We start from the raw sequence: 25,454 nt of genomic DNA, 5'->3' as shown, positions 1-25,454 counted from the left end.
AGTGACCACTCTATCTTAAAAAAAAAAAAAAAAAAAAATTCTTCAATAGCTTCTAAGAAGATATGGTTAAATTATTTTAACCCTTTCCTCCTAGAAACAGGTGAGAGAGAGAGAGAGAAAGAGAGAGCGAGAGAGAGAGAGAAAACCATTAATAATAGAAAATAATGGAGAAAATTACCACCATTCAATGGGAACATAATCCTCTGGAATCTTTGCTACAACTGGAATAAAAAAACTCAATAATTCTGACAGACTTTATTTTTTGATACAAACTTACATCTAATTATTCAAAGTATAGGGTATATGTAATCATTCAAAGTTTCTGGCTGATACTACCACAAGCATTAGAAAAAGAACATATACTGAGTAACAGACAGTGAGCTTAGGTACCGTTTCATATAAATTGTTTTACCTGCAGGAAATCCAGGATGTCTAGAAGTTACGAAAATTATAAAAAGGGCTAGATTCTATAAGCTCTTTTCCTCAACTTTGGCTAAATATAATAACCTTAAAATACTGACAGTCTTTGATTATAAAGCAGAAACATACAATGGTAGATTTATTTTAGTCCTTACTCAAGACTGTATTTAAGCAAAGCTCTCACTCGGTAAGACATATACTGATGTATGTCAGAAAAACAACATTCTAAGTTTTATGGAGCATTTATAGAACAGGTAATGTTAACAACCAGATTAAAAAATAAGGAAAACCAATGCTATTCTATATGCCCTTGAGCTGGGAAGTTTCTCAAATAATGAAGTCATGTTCAGGAAATGATATTCAAAAACATAAATTTTTATACATTAGTTTCTCTGTTAAGTAAGAATCATTCAAATTCTTCAGTTAACAGCAATACTCAAAAAATCTTCAAATCTTCAACTGGTAAACTCGTAGTTTGCAACGTTTCGATTTTTCCTGAATCTTGAACACTTCAAACTGCCATTAAATATATTATCTTCTGTTTCTTCTTAAAGAACTAAGGTTCATAAAAGGATCATCATCATCATCCTGGAATGACATCCAAATGTAAAATTAGTGACTGTTCCACGCTTCACTGAAACAAGACAGAAGTTCTTATGGGCAAAACAATACCAGTAAGAGCCATTTTCTCCTTTCACATGGGGTAGACTTTCATTTTTCTATTTCCTTTATAAATATGAATAGTTTGTCAATTTTTTTCTCTTCCTCCCTTCCTTAGTAGCTATTTCATTGTTAAAACAATGAAAGTCCAACTAAATTCTTAGCAAGCATTAAAAATAAAAATTTATCCTGCTGTATATGTGTGTATATATATAAGCCCACAATATATATCATATATACTTCTCTCAATTATTCACCTTAATAAAAGCAAATAAGGCATGGGCAAGACAAAAAAAAAAAAAACAAAAAAAACTCTTCAAGTCATTTCTATTAGGTTTTTAAATAGGTTTTTTTTTTTCACTTACATTTTATAACTGGTATATCTGATGTTCTGCAAATTCAGAGCCAAAAAAATAATGAAGCCACATGACCTAATTCAGAAATAGCTGTAATTTTTATTTCCATTACCCATTTAATGCTAGAAATAGCTACTCTCAGACTGGTATAAGAAGCAACCTAGGAAAGCAACCTTTCAAATATTTTTTTTTGGAAAAATAAGTAGAGGAACTATTTAGTTTCAAAGAGTTCCCATGCTGCTGGGACGTAGATTATATGCATAGTAAGAATAGGCAGGAATATCAGATGTTAACTAAGAATTTAATTAGAGAGAATGAAAACTTAACCTTCGATAAGCCCCAAATACATAATTTGATGAGGTTAACATAAAATCAATGATATACATTCTATAACTAACTATTCAAAAGAGAAAGCAAATTTTTAAAGTTTTGATTTATGTTTCTTTTAAGACATTAATAAAAAGGGATAATTATTTGGTGTTAGGCTCTGCTGGTGACATTAACATGTCCCAGTGTTTGCTAAATTAGCTATCTCTAGTGAGATATGGATGCCTTGAGAAACAAAAATTCACTCTCAATTATTGATTCATTTTCTGCTACCATAAAAGGCAGAACTCGTTAATAAACCAGAGATAAATCCAAACTATAGTAGAGAATTTGCTAATAGTTCTCCTTTGCAGCTAACATGAACTATATGAATTTCTGTAAGTAACATATAACCACATGTATATCTAGATGCTTTGGAATTAACAAACGGGTCAACAACTGCCCACTTCTCTCCTGGAGGCAACATGCTAGTATTCAATAGGTAGACTGAGCTCATGGTGCCATTTTTCTTTGCAGCCTGAGTTCTGGGGCGTCTTCTCTTCAAGCTGTTTCAAAACCACAGCTGGGACACAGGGAACGTGACGGCAGCAGGTGAAGCTCAAAATCAAAGGCGTGAGTCATGTGGTACAACAGGGATGAACCTGGAGGACACTATGCTCAGTGAAATGAGCCAGGCACAAAAAGACAAATGTTGTATAATTCCACTTATATGAAGTATCAGAGTAGTCAAAATCATAATGACACAAAGTAGAAGAGCCCCTTGCCAGGGGCTGAGGAGAGGGGAAAATAAGGAGATGTGGTTCAATGGGTATAGATTTTTGGTTTTGGAACATGAAAAGGTTCTGGAGATCGTTGTACAACAGTGTGAATATACTTAATATTAGTGAACAAACTGTACACTTAAAACTGGTTAAGATGGGGCTTCCCTGGTGGCGCAGTGGTTGATAATCTGCCTGCCAATGCAGGGGACACGGGTTCAAGCCCTGGTCTGGGAAGATCCCACATGCCGCGGAGCAACTGGGCCCGTGAGCCACAACTACTGAGCCTGCGCGTCTGGAGCCTGTGCTCTGCAACAAGAGAGGCCGCGATAGTGAGAGGCCCGCGCATCGCGATGAAGAGTGGCCCCCGCTTGCCGCAACTGGAGAAAGCCCTCACACAGAAACGAAGACCCAACACAGCCGTAAATAAATAAATTAATTAATTAAAAAAAAAAACTGGTTAAGATGGTAAGTTTTATGTTATGTGTTTCTACCACAACTGAAAAACACCATCATGTACCACCTTAAATATACGGGAAATGTGTAGAGCATATAGTGAACATTTAATAAACATTCTGTTGTAAAGTAACATTAAAGGCTTTCACGATATCATCACCACTATTTCTCCAAACATAAACAACAGAAGCTGAAAAAACTATTCTGATTCTACTGTTAACTGGGCAAGTTAAATAAGAGCTGAGTGAATATTATATGTTAAGGATCTGCAGGCCTTTCACATCTGAGGTATTTCCATCGATGAGCACTCAGCAGAGGCCACTCATTGAGTCAATATTAACTATGGTTCAAAGGAAGGTGATCAATGAAACTATTTTTAGAAATAATTTTCGGCAACTAGCTTAGCAGTCCCTATTCAGATTTTATAAACATTTAAGAATTATTTAAGACTTAACGTATTACGCTATTACCTCATCTGATTCAAAATCAACCCCTTTAGTGATGTGGCTCCGGGACATGTGTTTGCTCGATGATGAAGTGCTCAACCACCTGAGGCAAAATATGAGAAAAACAGAGAAAATGAACCAAAGAATTCATCACAGAGGCCTTTCTAGCTAAGTTTTTCATTTTAGTAGCAGCCATGAATAAAAATAACTAACACATTCCCTTCGAGCTGCATTAGAGGCAGTAGGAGCTTAGTGGCAATGAAAAGGACCCTGATGTCAGGGTCTGAATTCCAGTTCTGCCATTTAGGAGCTACATGGCTTCAAGCAGCTGAGCCTCTCTGTGCCGCAATTTCCTCACCTGTAAAACGAGGATGATAAGAACTTTTTAAAGATTAAATGTGTTTATATACTTAAACACTTTGATCAGTGCCTGACACACATGAAGCACGCCACAGATGTTTGCTGACATCATAGTTCTTAGCATATATTAACACGTATCTACTACCATCCTCTACTCCTGAAAATTATGGCAATATTGAAATATTTTAAATCAAATCTCAGTTACGTTTCTATAACAGGATAAAAGGATCTTAGGAAAGGCTCACCGCTTTCTAGGGTTGCCTCACTGTTAATATTATTTGTGTCCAGTCCGAATAACAAATATTTACTTAGTGCTTGACCCCTGCCAGGTACTATGATAGGCCCTGGGAAACATCAGTAAGCAAGATAATCAGGAATCTACTTTTATGAAGCTTAACTTGTAGTGATGGAACTCATATTCCTATGTATTTTTACTAACAAAAATTTTAAGTCATCTTAGGACAGGGGCCAGCAAACTTGGCTAGCAGACCAAATCCAGCCTACCTGTTCCTTACAGCCTGTCAGCTAAGAATGGTCTTCACATTTTGAAATGGGTATATTTAAATGGTTATATAAGCACCTACATAATATCCCCAGTTTTGCCTCTTGGCCCGCAAAGTCTAAAATATTTACTACCTGGCCCTTTAAGAAAAAAGTCTGCCGGCTCCTGTCTTAAATAAAAGCAGTGTTTGTGAACTCTTAGCCAACAATTTATTACCATGCTTTGGGATGTTACTATAGCAAACAAAATCTATCTAAAGGTCTTGTCTGGACAAATTGTTGAGAGTCAAGAGGTCTATGCATCAGAAGGAAACAGAAAAATCCACAGGCTCTTAGGCACAAAAGTAAAGGACAGGAGGATTTGCCGAGCAAACTTGAAGAGCAACATAGCTTTGGAGGTAGAGGATCAAGGAATCTATCAACCAATCTACCTGGGAAGTCCCCAACTCTCTGTACTTGACCTAAGCAGGAACTGATCATTGTTGACTTGTTTCCATCATCTGTGACAGGAAGAAGCAGATCAAAAGCATGAAGCCACAGTGCCAAGGCTAGCCACAGCAGGTGAGGCATTGTTGCTGTGAGAGCTGGGGAAAGAGGGGGGTTATAGGAAGAAGCACCCACTGAGGCCTGACTCCGCTTGCTGATGTCTCCCCAGACAAATAACCAGTGGTGTCCAGAAACAAGCCAGGCATTCTACACCAGATGCTGGCTCATTTGATCATAGCAGGAGCCCCTAATTCTGCACCAGAGGACCTCACACACCTACAGATCCAGTCTATGAGAGGTCCCCTATCCTTAGAAAGCAGTGGCAGGAAGGGAAGAATGGTTATACAGTTTTGACTGTTGGGTCAAATAAATGGGCTATTGTCCTGGATGTCAAAAAATGTTTAATTGGATTAGTTTCCTGTGGATGGCTCAAAAATAAGGCAGACAGGGTGTTTTACATTGAGTGCCACAAGCTGTAAGTCTTCTCCATTTTTGTACAGATATAATTTGGAGGCACAAGTCAGAATTCCTACCTAGAGATGTTCAGCCAATTATGTCAGTTGTAGCAGCATCACAAGCATAAGAGAACATGTTAAATTGGCCTTGGTACATAAAAGGTGCCACCAAAATGTTGGCTCCCCCCACTGCAAGGTTTAATAGAATCCCCTCCATCTCTCCTCCTCTACCTGGCCTGATGGGGCCAGGTCTTCTCTTGCTCACTGCTTTAAGGTCGGTGGTGGGGGGAGGGTTGCCACCAGCTCTATCAAATCTGGAAGGGTCCTTTTATCCCCAGTACAACCATGTAGAGTTTGGTGCAGTTTTTCCAGGGAAAAGTGGGTGGATTTCCACTGCCCATCCAGCAGAAAGGAGTTTTACAGTTGGAAGTTCTTTCCTTTTTAAAGTCAGCTACTAGAATATTAGTGCTTTTACTGCTTACCATTCTTCCCATTATTCTTGTTCTATTTCCCTAGCCTGTTATTTCTTCAATAAGCCCTTCTAGAGGTGTTACTATGTGTTAAGTACTGTACTTAGCACTTCACAAATATTAACTCACTTTAAAGCCTCATAACAACACTTTGAGGTAAATATTATTATCTTCATCTTACAAATGAGGATACTGAGGCACAGAAGTCAAAAAAACTTGCACAAGGTCCACACTCAGTAAGTGGTAGAGCTTAAATACTTTAAATGATGAGTGAAATAACTATACAAACCAGGCCATTACTAAACAATTCTTCAAAGACAGCATAAATTGTGGCACCCAGTTGCTGTCATCAGGGACACAAATCTGCCAAGGCTGATTTCAGATTTCTTGCCAAAATGTTCGTTTCTAAATCTCCTCTCGTCAATTAAATGATTCTTATTACATGCACAGAGGTCTGAGAGCTTAATCTATTATGTGAAGAAGCAACAGCAGAGGATGGACCTAGAGATTATCGTACTAAAGCGAAGTAAGTCAGAAAGAGAAAGACAAAGATCACATGATATCACTTACATGTGGAATCCAAAATACGACACAAATGAACTTATCTACAAAACAGAAACAAGACTCACAGACATAGAGGACAGACTTGTAGCTGCCAAGGGGGAGGCAGGTGGGGGAGGGATGGAGTGGGAGTTTGGGGTTAGCAGATGCAAATTATTATATTGATACACAGGATGGATAAACAACAAGGTCCTACTGCATAGCATAGGGAACCATATTCAGTATCCTGTGATAAACCATAATGGAAAAGAATATGAATATGTACAACTGATTCACTTTGCTGTACAGCAGAGATTAACACAACATTGTAAATCAACTATACGTCAATAAAATTAAGAAAAAAAAAAAAAAAAAGCAGCAGCAGCAGCAACAGCAAAGATGGGTCCTGGAGCAGAATGCTTGGCTCCGTGACTGGCTGTGTGACCTTAGGTAAGTTACTTAGACTACCATGCCTCACTTTCTTCAAAGGTAAAACGGGGAAAACAGAGTTGTAAGTATATTTACCTCCTGGAGTGACTGTGAGCAGCAAATAAGCTAATTCATATGCAAATAAGCTAATTCATATGCAAAGGCTCAGAATGGTACCTGACACATAGGAAGTGCTAAAAGCTGAAACAGAATATTAACAAAATACAAAGCTATTTTCTGTTAATTGGAGAGGACATAGTACTCCAGCAAGAAAATCGCTGGGTGGGTAATAAAGGCAAAAGGAAATGAATGACAAGTTATTCAAAGTTTCAGTGAAAATACTTGTAATAATGCTGCATTGACTCCACGAACTACCCCTTGGTCTATTTTTCACTTTTGTACATATGTGACTAGCTGAAAATAAATCTGTTAGACTTTCAGGGCTTCCCTGGTGGCGCAATGGTTAAGATCTGCCTGCCAATGCAGGGGACATGGGTTTGAACCCTGGTCTGGGAAGATCCCACATGCCACAGAGCAACTAAGCCCGTGTGCCGCAACTACTGAGCCTGTGAGCCACAACTACTGAAGCCTGCACGCCTAGAGCCCATGCTCTGTAATAAGAAAAGCCACCGCAATGAGAAGCCCGCACACCGCAATGAAGAGTAGCCCCCGTTCGCCGCAACTAGACAAAGCCTGTGTGCAGGAATGAAGACCCAACACAGCCATACATACATACATACATAAAATTTTTTTAAAAATCAGACTTCCGTAGCATAGAGAAATGTATATGTTGAATTCTGGATAATTTTTAATTTTTTCAGATATTCCTTTTTGCAGGAAGTCACTGCACCGACCTTTGATCAGCTTTGGAAGTGGTAGGAAAAATGTCTTCTTCCGTATCTGACTCATCTACCACAATTACCTAAGGGGGAGAAACAAAACAGCAAATAGTCTTTGTGGGAATGGAAAATCTGAATAAAAATGCATTAACTAACGTCAAAAAATATATATTTTTACAAAAAGTTACAAAAAAGGAGGCAGATACCATGTAAGCAATAACCATGAAAACTAAAGCTCTGCCTAACCTCCCCACTAATGTCACTCTTCATTTATAAATGGTTTTTTTATACAACATGTGTGAGCTCACTTCTCTCCTGCTACCACGGCAGCCTGGGTACCTAAACATGCACTTAGATTGGTGAATGACTCACATCGGGTCATGTGCGGACAGTGCCCTGTGATTTTCTTGGGTTCTAATGAGGAACTAGGCCATCGGTGCTTCATCTCCAATTTTAAATGAGGTATAAGACTGTGTGGGAAGTACCGGATATCTGTTTTTCTGTTACATTTATCCCTGTTAAATACCACTTGCTGCTTTTAAGCCCCATGAAAGATACTTGTGATTCTTCATTCTATCATCCAAATTACTACCTATTCCTCTACATTTTGTGTTATCTTGACACTTAATACACACATTTGCCATGTCTTCATCCAACTGATAAAGCCAAAGAAAAAATAGTGAAAAAAGCAGCACTTGAGACCCCCCCCTGCCCAAGGCTGACATTGAACTATTAATCACAAACCATTAAATGAAGTTGTCTAAATAGCTATGAATCCAGCCAATATTTCTGCATTTTGTCCATGAAACTATCAGGAGATTGTCTTAAGTGCCTTGAAGGAATCAAATGCCTTCAGCATTCCCCTTATCTACCACTATGTCACCTCAATCAAAAAAATGAAAGAAAAAGTTACCATGACTTGTTCTTTCTGAACTCATGTTCTTGCATTATAAAAGAAAAATCTAGAAGGGAAGCTACCTTGTGGACATGATGATAATTTTGTTTTCAGATATGATCTTGAAGCGATAGCAGGCAATAGTTGAATAGGAATAATGAAATGGAGCTCAGGATAAAAGTTAGCACCAGTATACCCATATATAATTGTATAATAATAAGAGAGAAAAAAAAAAAAACAGAGAAGTTTTCTGGAAGAGGAGGTGGTCAATTGTGTCACATACTCAAGAGATCAAGAAGGAGTGAAATTTGAGAAAATGCTGGTGGGGCAGTATGATATAGAGCAACGATTCTCAACTAGATGTGATTTTTAACCCCCCCCTCCCATCCCAGAAACATCTGGACATGTCTGGAGACATTTTGATTATCATAACTAGGGGGGACACCCCAGGCATCTAGTAGGTAGAGGCCAGGGATGGTGCCTGGGAAGTAAGACACGTGTTTTGAAAGAGGGGTAACAGGAGAATCAAGCCCATTCTGGACTCTTCTTGGAATCCAAAGGAAGAGCAGAAGTTTCATGTTAAATCTAGAGCTGAACACAGAGGTCCATAGACTCAGACCTTGTAGCTTGTCTTGAGTCTGCCTTCAGCCATTAAGACACAAGCCAGAGTATTATGAGAGTATAAGTAACAAAAGGAAGCCAGCAATAAATAAGACCTCTCTACGCACTGAACGCCCATCTTCAATCATAGTTTTCCATGCATGGACTCTTTTGGTTCAACGTTATTATCCTTAAAAATATTACTGGGTACATACATTTATGGGTGTCCAATCATGCGATCCATTATTAAAGAAAGAAAAAGAGAAACCCTCCTCCCACGCAAAAACCCTAGAAGCCCTCAGTCTAGATAATCAGTAAAGTTCTCTGCAGTTTTAACGTTCCACATTTTTTCTTCTTTTATTTACTTTGTAGACCAAAGAATTGACAATCATAATGTAGGAAACATAAATTGGTACACAATTACAAAACTTTTTTTCTTACCTCTGAATAATTCTTAGTAGCAACATTTTGGGAGGGCTGCTGTCTTGCAGCTTTAAAGGCTATAACGAAAAAGATGAAACATGCATTATGTTATTCTTAAAAAAGCTTAGAAAAATTTGCACACTTCTTTAGCTGAAGGTTTCCTAAGTCCTATCTGCAAAAATCCATGATGACTAATTATAAAACCACTTACTATGCTTTAAAATCGGGAGATGGAATTATATGTCTAACTACCAGTCTCATATGATTTCCCGGTTTACTCAAATAAAGTAGTAATAAGCAGTGTTCATAAATACACCTACACTAAAAATATTTTATAGAAAAATAGCTGAAGGATAAAATCTGATCACCTAATGGACTGAACTCCAAATATAGTGAAAGTAACCCTTCTCAGGTGTTCCTTCTCTTATGGTTAGCAATCTCTTTCCCTGTGGGAGCCACATGGTTCCAGTAAGCGCTTCCTTATTCTCCTCTACTTTGTTAGAAATATTCAGTACCTAAGAAATAGTCCAGAGGGAATGCTAGAAAACAGCCTACCTTTCATTCCATGATAACTTTCCTATGAATCCTCACATTTTCAGCTTTGTAAACTTGGTTAGAAACATGAAGTTTAGTTAATTTTTATTTTTCCCGAGACCAAAATTATAATGTTTTGATTTTACAGTAAGAAATATATGTTTGGTCTTCATCCACATTTCTGGCAGAGAGCCCCTAAAACCCTAATTTCCTAAAGTAATGAGAGCCATCAAGGTGCTTTTTGTTATGTTAATGAGGTAACTTTGGGACCACAACTGAGGAGGGAGGCTGGTTACCAGGGGAACCAACCAGGAATAGAGGGTTCGAACTTTCAGTCCCATCCCCGATTTCTGGGGAGGGAAGAGGAGCTAGAGGTTGAATCAGTCACCAACAGCCAATGATTTAATCAATCATTCCTATGTAGTGGGGCCTCCATAAAAACCCAAAAGGAGGGGGAAGGAGGGGGTTCAGAGAGCTTCCAGGTGGTGAATCAAGATGCTTCCACGTGCCAACGTGCCTAGACCCCAAACTCAATGAGGACAGAAGCTCCTTTGTTCTGGACTTTGCCCTATACATCTCTTCATCTGGCTATTGATTCATATCCTTTCATATCTTTTGTAATAAACCAGTAATCTAGTGAGTAAACTAGTTTCCTGAGTTCTGTGAGCCACTCTAGCAAGTTAATTGAATCCAAGGTAGGGAGTCATGGGGACCTCTGATTGATAGCCTATTAGTCAGAAGTACAGATAACAACCTGGACTTGTGACTGGCATCTGAAGTAGAGGGGGGCAGTCTTCTGGAACTGAGTCCTTCCCCTGTGGGGTCTGATGCTATCTCTGGGTAGGTAGTGTCAGAATTGAGTTGACTTGCAGGACACCCAGCAGGTGTCTGAGGACAGCTTGGTGGTGTGGGTAACCACCCACCCCACCCCAGCCCCCCACACTGGAATTAAGTGCAGATTATTAAAAACCTACAATAAAATTTAAACAGCCAATTAGAGGTTTAATTTTCTCCTACGCCTTACCAGTTTCCTAATACAACAAAAAACGTTTCCCCCAAGATAACCCCCAAACTAAACAACAGAGCAAGAGGAGATAAAAAGACTTGAAGAAGTCAAATGCTCAAAGAACCCTACAAAGTCCAAAATTCTCCTAGTCAGAAAACTCAGGAATCTTTCCACCTAGCCTAAATTTAATGATTTACTCATTTTTCCTATTCCAGGTTCTATCCCCAATCTTAGGATGTCTACCTGAGAGGAGAAAGGAAAGGCAGAAGCAGAGCTCTTACCCACGCTACTCAATCACTAGCCTCACATCCTACTCTACTCAAAAGGCTGGAGAGGGCAACTGAATGAAAAGGCCAGCAATCGTGACTCTTTCAAAAACTATTTCTGCTCAATCGTTATTCACTAATTGACCCCTCAAACTCTCGGCTCCTGGAAGAAAGAAGAGCCTTCCTTTCTTTTTATCCCCAATAAATATTTGTGTGATAAATTAACATTATCAGAAAATTAAGCACTCGGTTCTGTTAGGAAGGCAATACATACTGTATTGGGGGTTAAAAGCTCTGGTTTTAGAGTTAGAGCCATGTGGACTCACTAGCTGGGTGACTGTGGCCAAGTTCCTTGGCTTCTTCAAGTCTCGGTTTCCCCACCTATAAAACAGTGTTAATAATACTTCATGCTGAAAATTGTTGACAGGATAAAAAGAGGTAGTTAACGTAAATTGTTTTGGCAAGCGCCTAGATGTAGTAGGTATTCAAATGATTTCGCTAGTAATAGCGGATGGAGTAGCCGCAGTGGTAACCATGGTAAATTAAATGCAAAGACAGAAGCTTCTTTTATTAACTTAGTCACTATCCTCTGCAGACAAACTTCAGTGGAAAAGTCTGGGCTGTTAACTTTCATTCACAACCGCTGCTGGCTATAAGTGTAATATCTACCTTTCCCAATAAAACTCCAGTACTACTGTACAAATCTTTACACTCCATGGAGCTTGTTATAATAGGATTGAACCTTTATTTATCTCTTCATTCCTCCATTTATAATACGAACGTAGAAGCTATAGTTTAAAGTTGCTTTTGTCCCAAACTTATAGTAACTATAGTTAGTACTCCATGGTTATTTTGTCAGAGACCGTATTAAAAAGTCAGTTTCGTTTTTCAAAAAAAAGGCCAATGTTGGAGTTAAACTGCAAAACCATTGGACCAAATCAACTGCATTAGACTGATTTATAGAAACATCCATTTTCATGAGTTAACTGTAAACACAGTCACTAATACTAACAGCAGCAGTCATTTATTGGATTCTTTCTAAGTGCTGTGCTCAGTAATGGTTATGCATAGTTCATTTAACACTTATAACTACTCTGGGAAGTTAGTACTCCTCCTCCAGTGGGAGGACACAGTGAATAGGTCATACATTTATTTAATTGAAGTCTTAGAAGGAAAGAAAAAGTATAGCACACAGGTAATATCTGAAGGGATAACAGCAAAGGATTTCTAGAGATGATAAAAGGCACCAATTCACAGTTTCATGAAACCCCATAAATCCTAAGCAGGATAAAAAAAGAATCACATATCTAGATTCATCATAGTGAAAGTGTAGAACACCAAAGACGGCCAGCCGGAGGAAAAATAGACTACTTTAAAAAAAGCAACAAGCTAAACTAATAGCTGATTTCTTAATGACAACAATGGAAACCTGAAGACTCAATCCGAGTGATTAATTCTGCCCACTGGTGTCAAGGAAAGTTTCACATAAAACAACAAAGCCATGGTGATAAAAGGCAGTTTGGGCTAAGGTAAAGGCAGGTAATTTACAAAGTCTATGCCTCTGTGTTGCACACTGACCAACTTTTGGTAGTTTAACATGGAAGTGTTCTTATTTTACTCACGATCCTTTTCTAACTCCCTCTGTTTTCTCTTTTTTTATAATAGCTCATATATATATATAAACATTTCACAAAAGCCTACTATGTGCCAGGCTTTTGGCTTTTTTTTTTTTTTTGGCTGTACTGCACGGCCTGCAGGATCTTAGTTCCCCAACCAGGGATTGAACCCGGGCCCTCAGTGGAGTCCTAACCACTGGACCACCAGGGAATTCCAAGGCTTTTTGCTTTTAATCTTCAGAGTAATCCAATATGGCAAGATTATTCCCAATGCACCTGTAAACAAACTAGGAGAGTGAGTGACTTGTCCAAAGTCACAAAGCTTTTTACACGTTGAACTCATCCCAGATCGTTTACCGTGCTGCCTTTTTTCACTTCCTTTTCCCTTCTCTGCTTTTATCTTACACCGTCCAAGAATGTCACAGCATCTTTCTAAATGCCATTTTCTAAACGGCAACAGAGACGATATACTTCTAAAGTCAAAAGATAAGGATCTCAGCTGGCCCTACTCAAGTACTGAATAATCCTTGAATAAAAACATAGCAGCAGAACTTCTGATAAGAAGGTTCTTTAAGAATCATTTAATAGAGCTGATGGTTTTATCCTTTCTCCAATGTCATCTGTCATCCAGAAAATATTGAAAACTTCCTCTGATGGAGTCACAACTCACTTCCTTCTGAGGCAGCTTACACCATCTTTATGTTGGTTGATAGATTATTCCGTATAATGCAAAGACTTCTCTACTGAGAGCCAGTAGCTCAATCTCTAATCTTCTCTTGCTCTGGAAACTAACAGTAGAGTGGTTACCTACTCACTCTGAAGGCCAGAGAATGTGGGATCAATTCAAGCTCTAGAATTTACTAGTTGTGAGACCTTGGATAAGTTGCCTATCTTTTCAAAGCCTCAGTTCCCTTTTCTGTAAAACAGAGAAATAATAAGTGCCTATCCCACTGAGCTGTTGAGAGGCCTGCAGTAATCGTCTCATAAGTATTAGCTATTATTAGTACTATTAGTGGTTTTATCAACCTAGGGCAAATTACTTAGCTCAATTCCCTCGTCTATAAAAGAGGGAGTAGGTGAAATTGTTCTTAAGCCTTCCAGGTCCACTTTATCACATAATAAACTTAAATCTGTGTGTGATTAGCTTTTCCCATCTATCCTCATTGGGTTGGTAGTTCTTAACCTGGAGCCCATGGATAGGCTTCATGGGGGTCCCTGAGCCCTTTAAAATGGAGTACAATTGCATATGAGTACTTATTTAAAGATAGGAGACATAGCTTTCAGAATCCATAGCTTAAAATAGATTTAAAACCACTGTCTTTAGGACTATACAAATCAAATCTATTCGATCTTTGACATAACAGAACTTAATTTCTGTAAAGACTTGAATTTTTCCCAGGTTAGATATCCTAAGTTCCTTCTATCAAATTTTTTATATTATATGGTTTCTCTTCTGAATGACCATATAAAGTTGACATCTTTCTTGAAATATGGTTCCAAAAGATGAGCACAGTATTCTTGGCATGATACATCCAATCAGTACGAGGGAGAACTTCCTTGCTGTAGAGAAGCATTACTTCTATTAATAGTCCTTAAGGCGCCATTAGATTTGGACAGTTAGATCAACCTGCACAACCTTAGTCACCTAAGTCTTTCTTACTTGGTTCTCTGCTAATATCATATACTTCTCTGTGCAGCTGTCCTTTTGGACATAAATACAGTTTATATTTACCCTTGACAAATTTCATCTTGTGAGATTTAGTCCAACTCTCCAATCTGTCAAAAATTAATCTCAAATAATAAGATGATATAAATAAAATACATATGGATATACTCTGAATGGTAGGGAGAAAAAAATATCACCACCTATTTTAACATATATTTTCACAGATCTGACTTACAACTTCCTCTGATCTCATAAACTGTAATACTAAAAATAGTTTATTAAATTTTTATATTAAATTATTATTAAAATAGTTTATGAAAATAGGTTCCCTAGGTTTGAGGCTAATTTTTAGACCACAGCACATACACAAAATCAATTCAAAGAATCCTAACCATAATTTCCCTTAAATGCAGCTCACATGACTCTATACTAACAGTAGAGATGGACAAAAGCAGCATGAGGAAAGAAAGTTTACAGTACATTAAGGAGCAGTTCCTTCTCTCTTAATCATTGTTGATACACTGACCAACTGCCTTTTCCATGTCTTAGTGATCCCTCTATAAAAGGGAAATAATCAAATTTGTCTAAAGTAGGATATAAAACTTAATTTTTAGAGCCCACCCTCTTCAATAGCCTCCATGAATGGCAAAGGTCTTTTATTTTATTTTATTTTTTTATTATTATTATTTTTTTAATTTATTTATTATTTATTTATTATTTATTTTTGGCTGTGTTGGGTCTTCGTTTCTGTGCGAGGACTTTCTGTAGTTGCGGCAAGCGGGGGCCACTCTTCATCGCGATGCGCGGGCCTCTCACTATCGAGGCCTCTCTTGTTGCGGAGCACAGGCTCCAGACGCGCAGGCTCAGTAGTCGTGGCTCACGGGCCTAGTTGCTCCGCAGCATGTGGGATCTTCCCAGACCAGGGCTCGAACCCGTGTCCCCTGCATTGGCAGGCAGATTCTCAACCACTGCGTCACCAGGGAAGCCTGGCAAAGGTCTTTTAAATCAGCATAATTTATCCTGTGATTCAACACAAACCAGTAAGGTTTACTCATGGGGTTTCCTGAGTCTTCCTGTGTTGGAATTTATAAGTACCTGCTAGGTGATCTTTTGCAGTCTATACTCACCATCTACAATAGACATATTTCTAGATGTTGACATAGTGGCCTTTGAACTTCTGCCTCGAGTAGAAGTCTCCAGAGCAGCGCCTGCTGTTAGAATAATGAGCGGTCAGTATAAAAGTCCACCAGTAGCTAAGGTTTTTTTTGTTTTTTTAAAAAAAATCACTAAATAAAGTTATGTCAAAACATAGTTTATGTGTAAAATGTCAAAGATATATATAAGAAGAAACATCTAGAGTCTGATCAATCAATTTTCAGAGACTATTCTTAGGCCACACTTGGTTCATATTGTTCCAATTACAATATAAGGAAAAAATTTATAAATGTAAGGATAATGAAAACAATTATCACTAGAAGATGGGGATTTCTCTCCTGGGAGATTTTTAACTAAAGTACTACCCATTTTAACAGTTTAAAATTCCAACAGATAAATATTTAATAAAAAAATAATTTAAAAATATTCCTAGGGATGGAGTTCTATAATGCATCAGGAAGTCACTAGATGACTATCTTCTATTATTTGGACTATTCAATGACAATAGTATCACATTAGACACAATGATGGCAATTAATTTAATGACTGCTTTAAAAAATCAAATTGTGTAGGGGCAGTTTTCAAAAATAATAAATTTTATAATCTGGAGTTTTCTTCCTGCTGTTAGTGGGCATTAGCTAGACATTTTCCTGAAGTGTTTGCCTCACTATTACTTTGTACATGTGAGAGTAAACATGTCTACTAAATGTTCCCAATGTGTGAGAAGCACTATGAAATTCTTTAAAAAAAAAAACGTGTTAAGAACTATTCAAACTATATGTGCATGTGGCCATTCAGAATTTATTTACATGAAATGTACATGTTGGAACTACATTAAAGACTGTTTTTATGCATTATAAAAATAAATTTTTAAAGGACTGTGTAACTCAATTCTGCCAAAATGAACACAATTCTGAATTTCCCACACAACTGCCAAGTGTGAATGTGTAAGAAAGACTGTACTCAGTGCTAACCTCTTCCTCTCTGAGATCCTCCTCTTGACACTGGATTCTGCCCTCTTCCTCCTCTCCGGCCTCTTCCTCGGCCTCTTCCTCTGTTGGCTGCTGCTGTGATGCTGTCATCAGAGTCATCAGCCATCTGTTCTGCCAAATCTATACTCATAAGGTCATCAGCACTAAAGGCGGAAGCAGCTTCCTCTGACTGCGATCTGAGGGCTCTGGCCCTACTCATGGCCTAAGAGGGATGACAAGAGGAAAATACACATCAGTAGACAATGCAGCAGCCTAAAAGTCATTAATCCAGTCACTCGGATGGACATTTCATATTGCCAAACTGTCTAAACTATTATTTTTCACTAATCATGCTAAAAAATGTAAAACAGGAGAAGCTCTCTCCCCCATCAATCAAATTCAGTGCCCACAATTTGTTAGATCAATTTACAATACCACTGATACCTGTAAAATGAGACCGTTTGAAAATGTATAAAATGAGACCTTTTGAAAATGTATATCAAGAACCATAAAATTTCACAGAATCAAAAGTTTCAGAACTGGGAGGAATGTTGGCAATCGCCCCTAATGCAACACCACCATTTGTAAGAGACTGCCATCATTTGAGCTACTTTGTACAACGGGCTCTTGATAAGTAACAAGAAAAAAAACTCGAGGTCGGTGGGGAGCAGGAGGCTGCCGCAGGGGAGGTGCCGCGGGCAGCCAGGACACCTGGCTTGGCCGTAACCCCGTCCGGGGCCGGGTGGGACCGCAAGGGCCCATGGCCGAGCCAGCTCCGTTACCTCTGACTTTCAAGGATGTGGCCGTTTATTTCTCCGAGCAAGAATGACTGAATCTAGAGGCATGGCAGAAGGAACTTTACAAGCAAGTAATGAGAACCAATTATGAGATTCTTGTTTCTCTAGTGAAGAACCAATTAAAGTAACTGAATCTATAGAGAAAGAAAAATAATCTTGTGTCATGAACCCCGTGCCACCCAAAAAGAATGTTGCAAGCATCAAGATCACATGGATGTGGACTTCCATGGTGGCACAGTGGTTAAGATTCTGCCTGCCAATGCAGGGGACACGGGTTCGAGCCCTGGTCCAGGAAGATCCCACATGCTGCGGAGCAACTAAGCCCGTGAGCCACAACTACTGAAGCCCACGCACCTAGAGCCTGTTCTCCTTAACAAGAGAAGCCACCACAATGAGAAGCCTGCGCACGACAGTGAACAGTAGCCCCTGCTCAATGCAACTAGAGAAAGCCCACGTGCAGCAATGAAGACCCAACAAAAGATCAAATGGATATGAAGTGGTGTATTAGTGTGGGTTTGGTTTGCACTTCCTTCATGGCTAATCATGTTGAGCATCTTTTCATTTGTGTATCTTTTCGGAGAAATGTCCATTCAAATACTTTGCCCATTTTTGAAGTGGGCTATTTGTCTTTTTATTGTTGGGTTATAAGTGTTCTCTCTTTGTTCTGAATATTGAACCCTTATCAGATATATGATTTGCAGATATTTTCTCCATTTCTTGGGTTGTCTGTTCCCTTTTTGATGGCGTCCTTTGAAGCAAAAAGTTTTAAGTTTTGATGAATTCCAGTTTATTTTTTCTTTTGTTGCTTGAGCTTTTGGTGTCATATCTAAGAAGCCATTGCCTAATCCAGAGTCACAAAGATCCACTCCTATATTTTCTTCTAAGAGTTTTATGGTTTTAGTGCATATATTTAGGTCTTTGATTCTTTTTTTTCCCTTCTTTGATCCATTTTGAGCTAATTTTTTTATACTGTGTGATATAGGGATCCAGCCTCTTTTGCATATGGATATCCAGTTGTCCCTACACCATTTGTTGAAAAGACTGTTCTTTCCCCCACTGAATTATCTTGGCACCCTTCTGGAAAACCAATTAACCATAAATGTCAGAGTTTATTTCTGGATTCTTGATTCTGTTTCATGGATTGATTTGTCTAGCCTTATCCCAGTACCACACTGTTTTAATTACCATTACTTTAGGATCAGTTTGTTAATTTCTGCCAAAAAAAAAAAAAAAAGGAAAAAGGCAGATGGGGTTTGGGGATTACTGTCATCTAGCAGTACTAAGTCTTCCAGTTCATGAACATGGGATATCATTTCATTTATTTAGTACTTTTTTTAGGACTTTTAAAATTACTTTCAGCAACATTTTATGATTTTTATTGTGCAAGTCTTATGTTTCTTTTATTGGGTTTATTCCTAAGTATTTTACTCTTTTTGATGTTCTTGTAAATGGACTTGTTTTCTTAATTTTTTTTTGAAAAATAGTTTTATTTTAAAAGATGCTGAGAGTTCAACCCAGATGAAGACTGAGAATAGGTGTATGGATTTATTTTTTTTAATTAATTTTTGTTGGAGTATAGTTGCTTTACAATGTTGTGTTAGTTTCTGCTGTACAGCAAAGTGAATCAGTTATACGTATACACATATCCCCTGTTTTTTAGATTTCCTTCCCATTTAGGTCACCAAAGAGCATTGAGTAGAGCTCCCTGTGTTATACAGTAGGTTCTCATTAGTTATCTATTTTATATATAGTAGTGTATATATGTCAATCCTAAGCTCCCAATTCATCTCACCCTCCCTTCCCCCCTTGGTTTCCACACGTTTGTTCTCTACATCTGTGTCTCTATTTCTGCTTTGCAAATAAGTTCATCTGTACCATTTTTCTAGATTCCACATATAAGCGATATTATATGATATTTGTTTTAGGCGTATGGATTTAAATAAAAGATAGTGATTTCTTTTTTCGTGAAATTAAAAAAAAAAGAAAAGAAAAAAGAAAAAAACTCACCAAAAATAGCTGCTATCTCTGGGTGATGAAATTTTAGGGTGCTTTTTGTTTTCTTCATTATTCTTGAATATTACAAATTTGCTACAATGTACGTTTTCTAAAATATTACTTTTATAATCAGAAAAACATAAGCAATAATCTCTTACAAATATATAGTAAAAAGAATTAGGTAGAACAAAACAATTGAAAGCCTGGAAATAATAAAAACCTGAGGGCCAAGATTTTAACTTAATAAATTTTAATTTGATAAGAAACTGTCTAGAAAAGACAAGTTTGAGACTTAATGAAATATCCTAACTCTGAAATGAATATAGATTTTCTGATTAAAAACAGAATAGGAGCAATGCTGCCCTGATCTCTTCCTTTAAACCTATCAAAATGTAACAAGGAGAACAAAAATTTTAAAAATACCTTTTTGAATAAAATTAGAAAATTGCTCCACCCACAAAACACAAAACCTAGGAGAAAGAGTTAATGGGTATAGTGAATATTTGGCCTGGCTAAGGGAGAAGGTTGAGAAGAGTTTCAGACACTACAGAGAGCTCCAAAATTGATCTACCCATGCCAAGAGGCCATGACAACAGTCTCTCTTGCTTGGAATGACTAGTTCTGGGTCTCAGAATAGGCATCCAGAGCTTTTCTAAGCTCTGTGTGGTGCCATGAAATATGGAGAGACAGGGCTAGATGAGGAGATGAGCACAGAGCAGGCAGGGCAGAAGCAGGAGTGTAGCGGGTGGGGGGAGGTGGAGGTAACCCAGCTTCACGCTGATGAACTTGCTGAAGTGAAACAACAGCTAAGTGACTACGGGAAGGGCTCAACATGGCATTACAACTCCAAAAGAACAAAACTTTAGGGAATACAACCAAAAAGATACAGAGAAAAAATAGTTGAAAAAGATTTCAATTCATCTTCCTTGTCCCAGATGAAGTACAGTCAATCCTCATAATTTTCAGACTCCGTATATGCAAATTCACCTACTTGCCAAAATTTATTTCTAACTCCTGATGCATTTGTGGTCATTCACGGACACGTGCAGAGAGGTGAAAATTCTGAATCGCCTGACACGCACCTTCCCAGATGAGGTCGAACGAGGCGACACTCAGCCTTCTTTAAACGAGTACCCTTTTCATAGTACGTTTAGTGCCGTGTTCACAATTTTGTGCTTTCAGCGGGGGATTTTACTTTTAAAACGGCCCCCAGTGTAGTGCTGAAGCGCTGTCTAGGGTTCCTAAGTGCAAGAAGCTGTGATGTGCCTTATGGAGGAAACACATGCATCATATACGCTTCATTAAGGCATGCGCTGAATGGGCCACAAGTCCAATGCTAATGAATCAATGATATATATTGAGTAAGGTCTTAAAACAGAAACACACATGGAAAGGGTTATGTATTAATCAGTTAACAAAAATGCTGTAACCAGTGGCTGGCAGGAACCTATTCCTGTATTTCCCCTAGGAGCAACAGTTCAGTGTTCACTCAGTGTTTACAGTGACTTTATAGAATACAACTACCATGAATAACGAGAACTAGCTCTACATTAAAATATACATATACAGGGACTTCCCTGGTGGCACAGTGGTTAAGAATCCGCCTGCCAATGCAGGGGACACGGGTTTGAGCCCTGGTCCGGGAAGATCCCACATGCCGTGGAGCAACTAAGCCTGTGCACCACAACTACTGAGCCTGCACTCTAGAGCCCATGAGCCACACTACTGAGCCCACGTGCCACAACTACTGAGCCCACGTGCCACAACTACTGAAGCCCGTCCGCCTAGAGCCTGTGCTCCGCAACAAGAGAAGCCTCCGCAATGAGAAGCCCGCGCACCACAACGAAGGGTAGCCCCCGCTCGCCGCAACTAGAGAAAGCCCGCGCACAGCAACGAAGACCCAAGGCAGCCAAAAATAAATAAATAAATTTATAAAATAAAATAAAAAATATATATATTTAAAAGAAAAAAGGAGACCTAAATTACATAAGGTAGATCTAATTGATACACGTTGAACTCTGTACTCTGAAAATAAACAATATACTTCTTTTCAAGACACCATGAAATGTTTTAACCGATATATAATGGGATGCTAAGAAAAACATCAATTCTAAATAGTAAAAAGAATATTATCATACTTTCTAATCACAATGCAATAAAATTAGAAATTAATAAGACAAAAGCCTGGACTCCAAACTGCAAAACAAAACAAAAATTGTAGAATACCTAGAAAATGATAATAAAAATACTGCATATCAGAACACATGAAACAATTTAAAAATGAATTGTTAAATTAAAGCAAAGAAAGGAGAATGGAGGGGAAAAAAGATCTAAGGAAAATTAAAAGAATTATGATAAAACACTCTGCTCAGTTCTAAGTAATCTGGAAAATAAATGACCTAAACTGAATCAAGAAAAGATAGACAGTCTCAACAGACTAATTAACAACATTTTGAGAAAATTCTTAAAAGAACTACACTCCCGAAAATGATCACAACCAGAGAGTTTCACAGGTAAATTCTACCAAATCTTCAAAGAACAGATGATTCCATGGCTATTTCAATAGGAACAGAGCATAAAGAAAGCAAGCTTCCAGCTGGTTTTTATAACGCCAGCATAACATGGTACTGAAAAACTGACAAAGAACTGCATGCACAAAAGGAAAATTACAGTATCTTACTCATGAATAGCAAAGCAAACAAAAGGAATCCCGGGGCGCATGGAAAGACCAGTACACCTATTATCAGGGGCTTCACAAAGTGATACTAAGGTTGGGTCAATAATAGGATAGGAAATAATATAATTCACCATATTAACAGAACACAGGAGGAAGAACCCTGCATGCTTATCTTCACAGATGCCAAAAAAGCTCTTAATTCATTACCCATTCTGGATTTAAACAAGCAAACAAAAAACTCTCAGGAACAAGTGGATACTTCTTTTACATAACAAAAACCTTAACTCTGCTGCTACACAAACACACATACAGAGTGTGCACACACTTTCACCCCAGTGCTCTTATAAACCAATTAGAGAAAGACCAATGCCCTAGCCAAAAGAAAAAAATATTCTATGCAAAGAACATGATCAGGTGTTTCATATAAATATAACTTATAAACATAAAAATTGCTCAGACTCACTAGTAATACAAGTAGTATGAGTTAAAAGCAACTGTAAGAAATAATTTCTCACCACTTAGATTTCTACAGATCAAAAGATGTAGTAATATGTCATGACCGCAAGGATGCAGGGAAATAAGCACTCCCTAATACTATCGGTCGGGAGAGGAACTGGTGTAACATATTTGGAGTGATTTGGCAGAATCTAGCAAAATTTAAAACACATATGCCTTTTTATGATTATTACTTCTTTGAATGAATTATCATCATTGCCAAATTTCATACTTTGCCTTTGTCTAAATACTACACCTTCATTTTAGCATCTCAAACATTATACTCAGATAATACTTTATCTTTCTGTACAACAGACTGTGGACTTTACTGATATCTTTGAACTACATTACTTCTATGAATTTACCTCATGAGTGGAGGCATAGGGCCAATGGCAAGACAATGTTTCCATATACTTTTTGCGAGATTTAAAAATATACTACCCTAGTATTATTGCACTTTTTTGTAGTAATATATACGTAACATAAAAATTTACCATTTTAACCATTTTTAAGTGTGTATTTCAGTGGCATTAAGTACATTACAGTGTTGTACAACCACTGCCATCATCCATTGTCACAACTTTTTCATAATCCCAAACTGAAACTCCATACCCATTAAATAACCCTTCATTCCCTAACTGCCCCCCCAAACTCCGATAATCACTCTTCTACCTTCTGTCTGTATGAATTTGACTACTCTAGGTATCTCATGTAAGTGGAATCATTTAGTATTTGTTCTTTTATGTCTGACTTACTTCACTTAGTATAATGTTTTGAAGGTTTATCCATGATATAGTATGTACCATTCTATACTTCAATTTCATTCCTTTTAAGGCTAAAGAATATTCCAATGGATGTATGTATCACATCTTGTTTACCCATTCATCTTTTGATAGACTTTGGATCGTTACTACCTGTGGGCTATTGTAAATAATGTTATGAACATTGGTGTACAAATACATGTTCGAGTCCCTGCTTTCAATTTTTTTTGGTAAATACACAGAAGTGGAATCACTAGATCATATGGCAATTCTATGTTTAATTTTCTGAGGAACCATCATACTGTTTTCCACAGTAGCTTTTATCTTCCCACCAGCAATGCACAAGGGTTCCAATTTCTCTATTTCCTTGCCAATACTTGTTACTTTCTAATTTTTGGATAATAGCCATCCAAAGGGGTGTGAATTTTATCTCATGGTTTTGATTAGAATCTCCTAGTGATTAGTGATGTGGAGCATCATTTCATGTGCTTTTTGGTTACTTGTATTTCTTCTTTAGAGAAATATCTATTTAAGCCCTTTGCTCATTTTTAAATTAGGTTGTTTTGTGTTCAATTTTAGGAGCTCTTTATATATTCTGGTTATTAATCCTTTATCAGACATATGATTTGCAAATATTTTCGCCCATGCTATTGGTTGCCTCTTCACTCTGGTAATAGCACTTGGTATTACAGTTTAAAAGAGGGTATCAACCCTGCCTCAAATTCAGATAGAACATAAGAAAGAAATCAGAGGCCCAGTGCAACTATGGACTATGGATCAGACTAAGAAGAGTTTTTACATTTTTAAAGGACTGTAAAAAAAAATATGTGACAGACACCATATATGGCTTGCAAAGCCTAAAATATTTACTATTTGGCCTTTTATTTAAATATGAACTTATAATTAAAGAAAATACTTGAGAGTGTTTCTATGTGAACAAAAAGACATTAAAGCATGTTTTTTCTCTACTGGAAGGACTAATGCTTTTGTTTGTCTGTTTAAATAATTTAAGTATGATACTGGGATTCATATTCTGAGCTAAATAATTCTGCAAAACTGTGAACCACAGCTTGGGAAAGTCCCAAACTCTATTAGTCAAGTTCTAAATAGAATGCTGAGAATGAAAAAATTTATAATACCCTATGGCATACTAAAAAATTACCTAAGAAGCCCTGATTACCTGTTACAGTCTTAAAATATAGCTGAAAATCTGAACTCCAAAGTTCTTTCTTCTGAAAAACTCCCATATGAAATTTCTCATACCCTCTCCTTACCATCCTTGGATAAAATGTTCACTCTTACTCTTTAAAAGACTAATGAAAAACTGAGATTAGTGATTTCGAACACAAAGGATCCATTATAAAGAAATATTTCTGTAATCTGTGAAATTGAAAAAGTTAATCAAGGGACTTCCCTGGCGGTCCAGTGGTTAAGATTCTGCGCTCCCAATGCAGGGGGCACGGGTTCAATCCCTGGTCGGGGAACTAAGATCCCGCATGCCGCATAGTGCGGCCTAAAAAACAAAACAAAACAAAAAAGAAAAAGTTAATCAAGTTTAAGTCAAATAATCCAAGAACCAAGAATCATTTCTTTCTAGCATTCATTCTTACCATTTGGTAAACTTCCTTTTCTACTTTAAGGGCACTCTACATAAGATGAATACAAATATAATAAATGTGGTAGGGTATCCCTAATCTATAGCTTTCTCCTCTTAGTTTCCAAAAATCACCTTGTAAAAAAATTTAAAAAGCAATTGATTCTATGCTTATTATAAAGTGATCTTCATGTGCTGCATGATTTTAGAAGTCTTAAATTTTTAGCCATTCATTGGCCATACCTTGTATTAATGTTATTATAATATAAAGCCCTGATAGGACATAGTATGGTGGAAAAGTCCAGACTCGGAGGTAGAACAGGTTCAAAATCCAGCCCCACCATGTGACCTGAAGTCTGGTCTCAGTCTCCTCATTTGTAAAATGGAAACTGAGATTAGTATAAGTAATGCACATAGCAAAAATTTAATAAGTACCATTTCCCTTTTCCCCTTGAAAACAGTAATGAATAAAGTCAAATAGGTAACCAGTTCTATTTTTT

The 25,454-nt window shown here is 37.6% G+C and overlaps 1 protein-coding gene across 2 annotated transcripts in view; it reads right to left on the bottom strand.

The window, feature by feature from the left end:
* Positions 1-240: 240 nt before the first annotated feature.
* Positions 241-25,454, bottom strand: part of MRE11 (MRE11 homolog, double strand break repair nuclease) — a 69,298-nt gene continuing 44,084 nt past the window's right edge. Inside the window, exons 15-20 of one of the 2 annotated variants that reach the window (XM_061202694.1) lie at positions 16,639-16,858; positions 15,637-15,720; positions 9,440-9,498; positions 7,519-7,586; positions 3,448-3,526; positions 241-1,008 (exon numbers count right to left, since the gene is read on the bottom strand). In XM_061202694.1, coding sequence (XP_061058677.1) covers positions 952-1,008; positions 3,448-3,526; positions 7,519-7,586; positions 9,440-9,498; positions 15,637-15,720; positions 16,639-16,858 — 567 coding nt within the window. In that variant the 3' untranslated portion in view covers positions 241-951. Of the gene's footprint in view, positions 1,009-3,447; positions 3,527-7,518; positions 7,587-9,439; positions 9,499-15,241; positions 15,530-15,636; positions 15,721-16,638; positions 16,859-25,454 lie in introns of those variants that run through there. The other variant, XM_061202695.1, reaches the window with a different exon arrangement.

Source organism: Eubalaena glacialis, chromosome 10 (assembly GCF_028564815.1).
Source record: "Eubalaena glacialis isolate mEubGla1 chromosome 10, mEubGla1.1.hap2.+ XY, whole genome shotgun sequence".
In the NCBI taxonomy this organism is placed as follows: Eukaryota; Metazoa; Chordata; class Mammalia; order Artiodactyla; family Balaenidae; genus Eubalaena; species Eubalaena glacialis.
The sequence above is the reverse complement of the archived record's forward strand: the minus strand, read 5'-3'. Positions and strand labels throughout refer to the sequence as shown.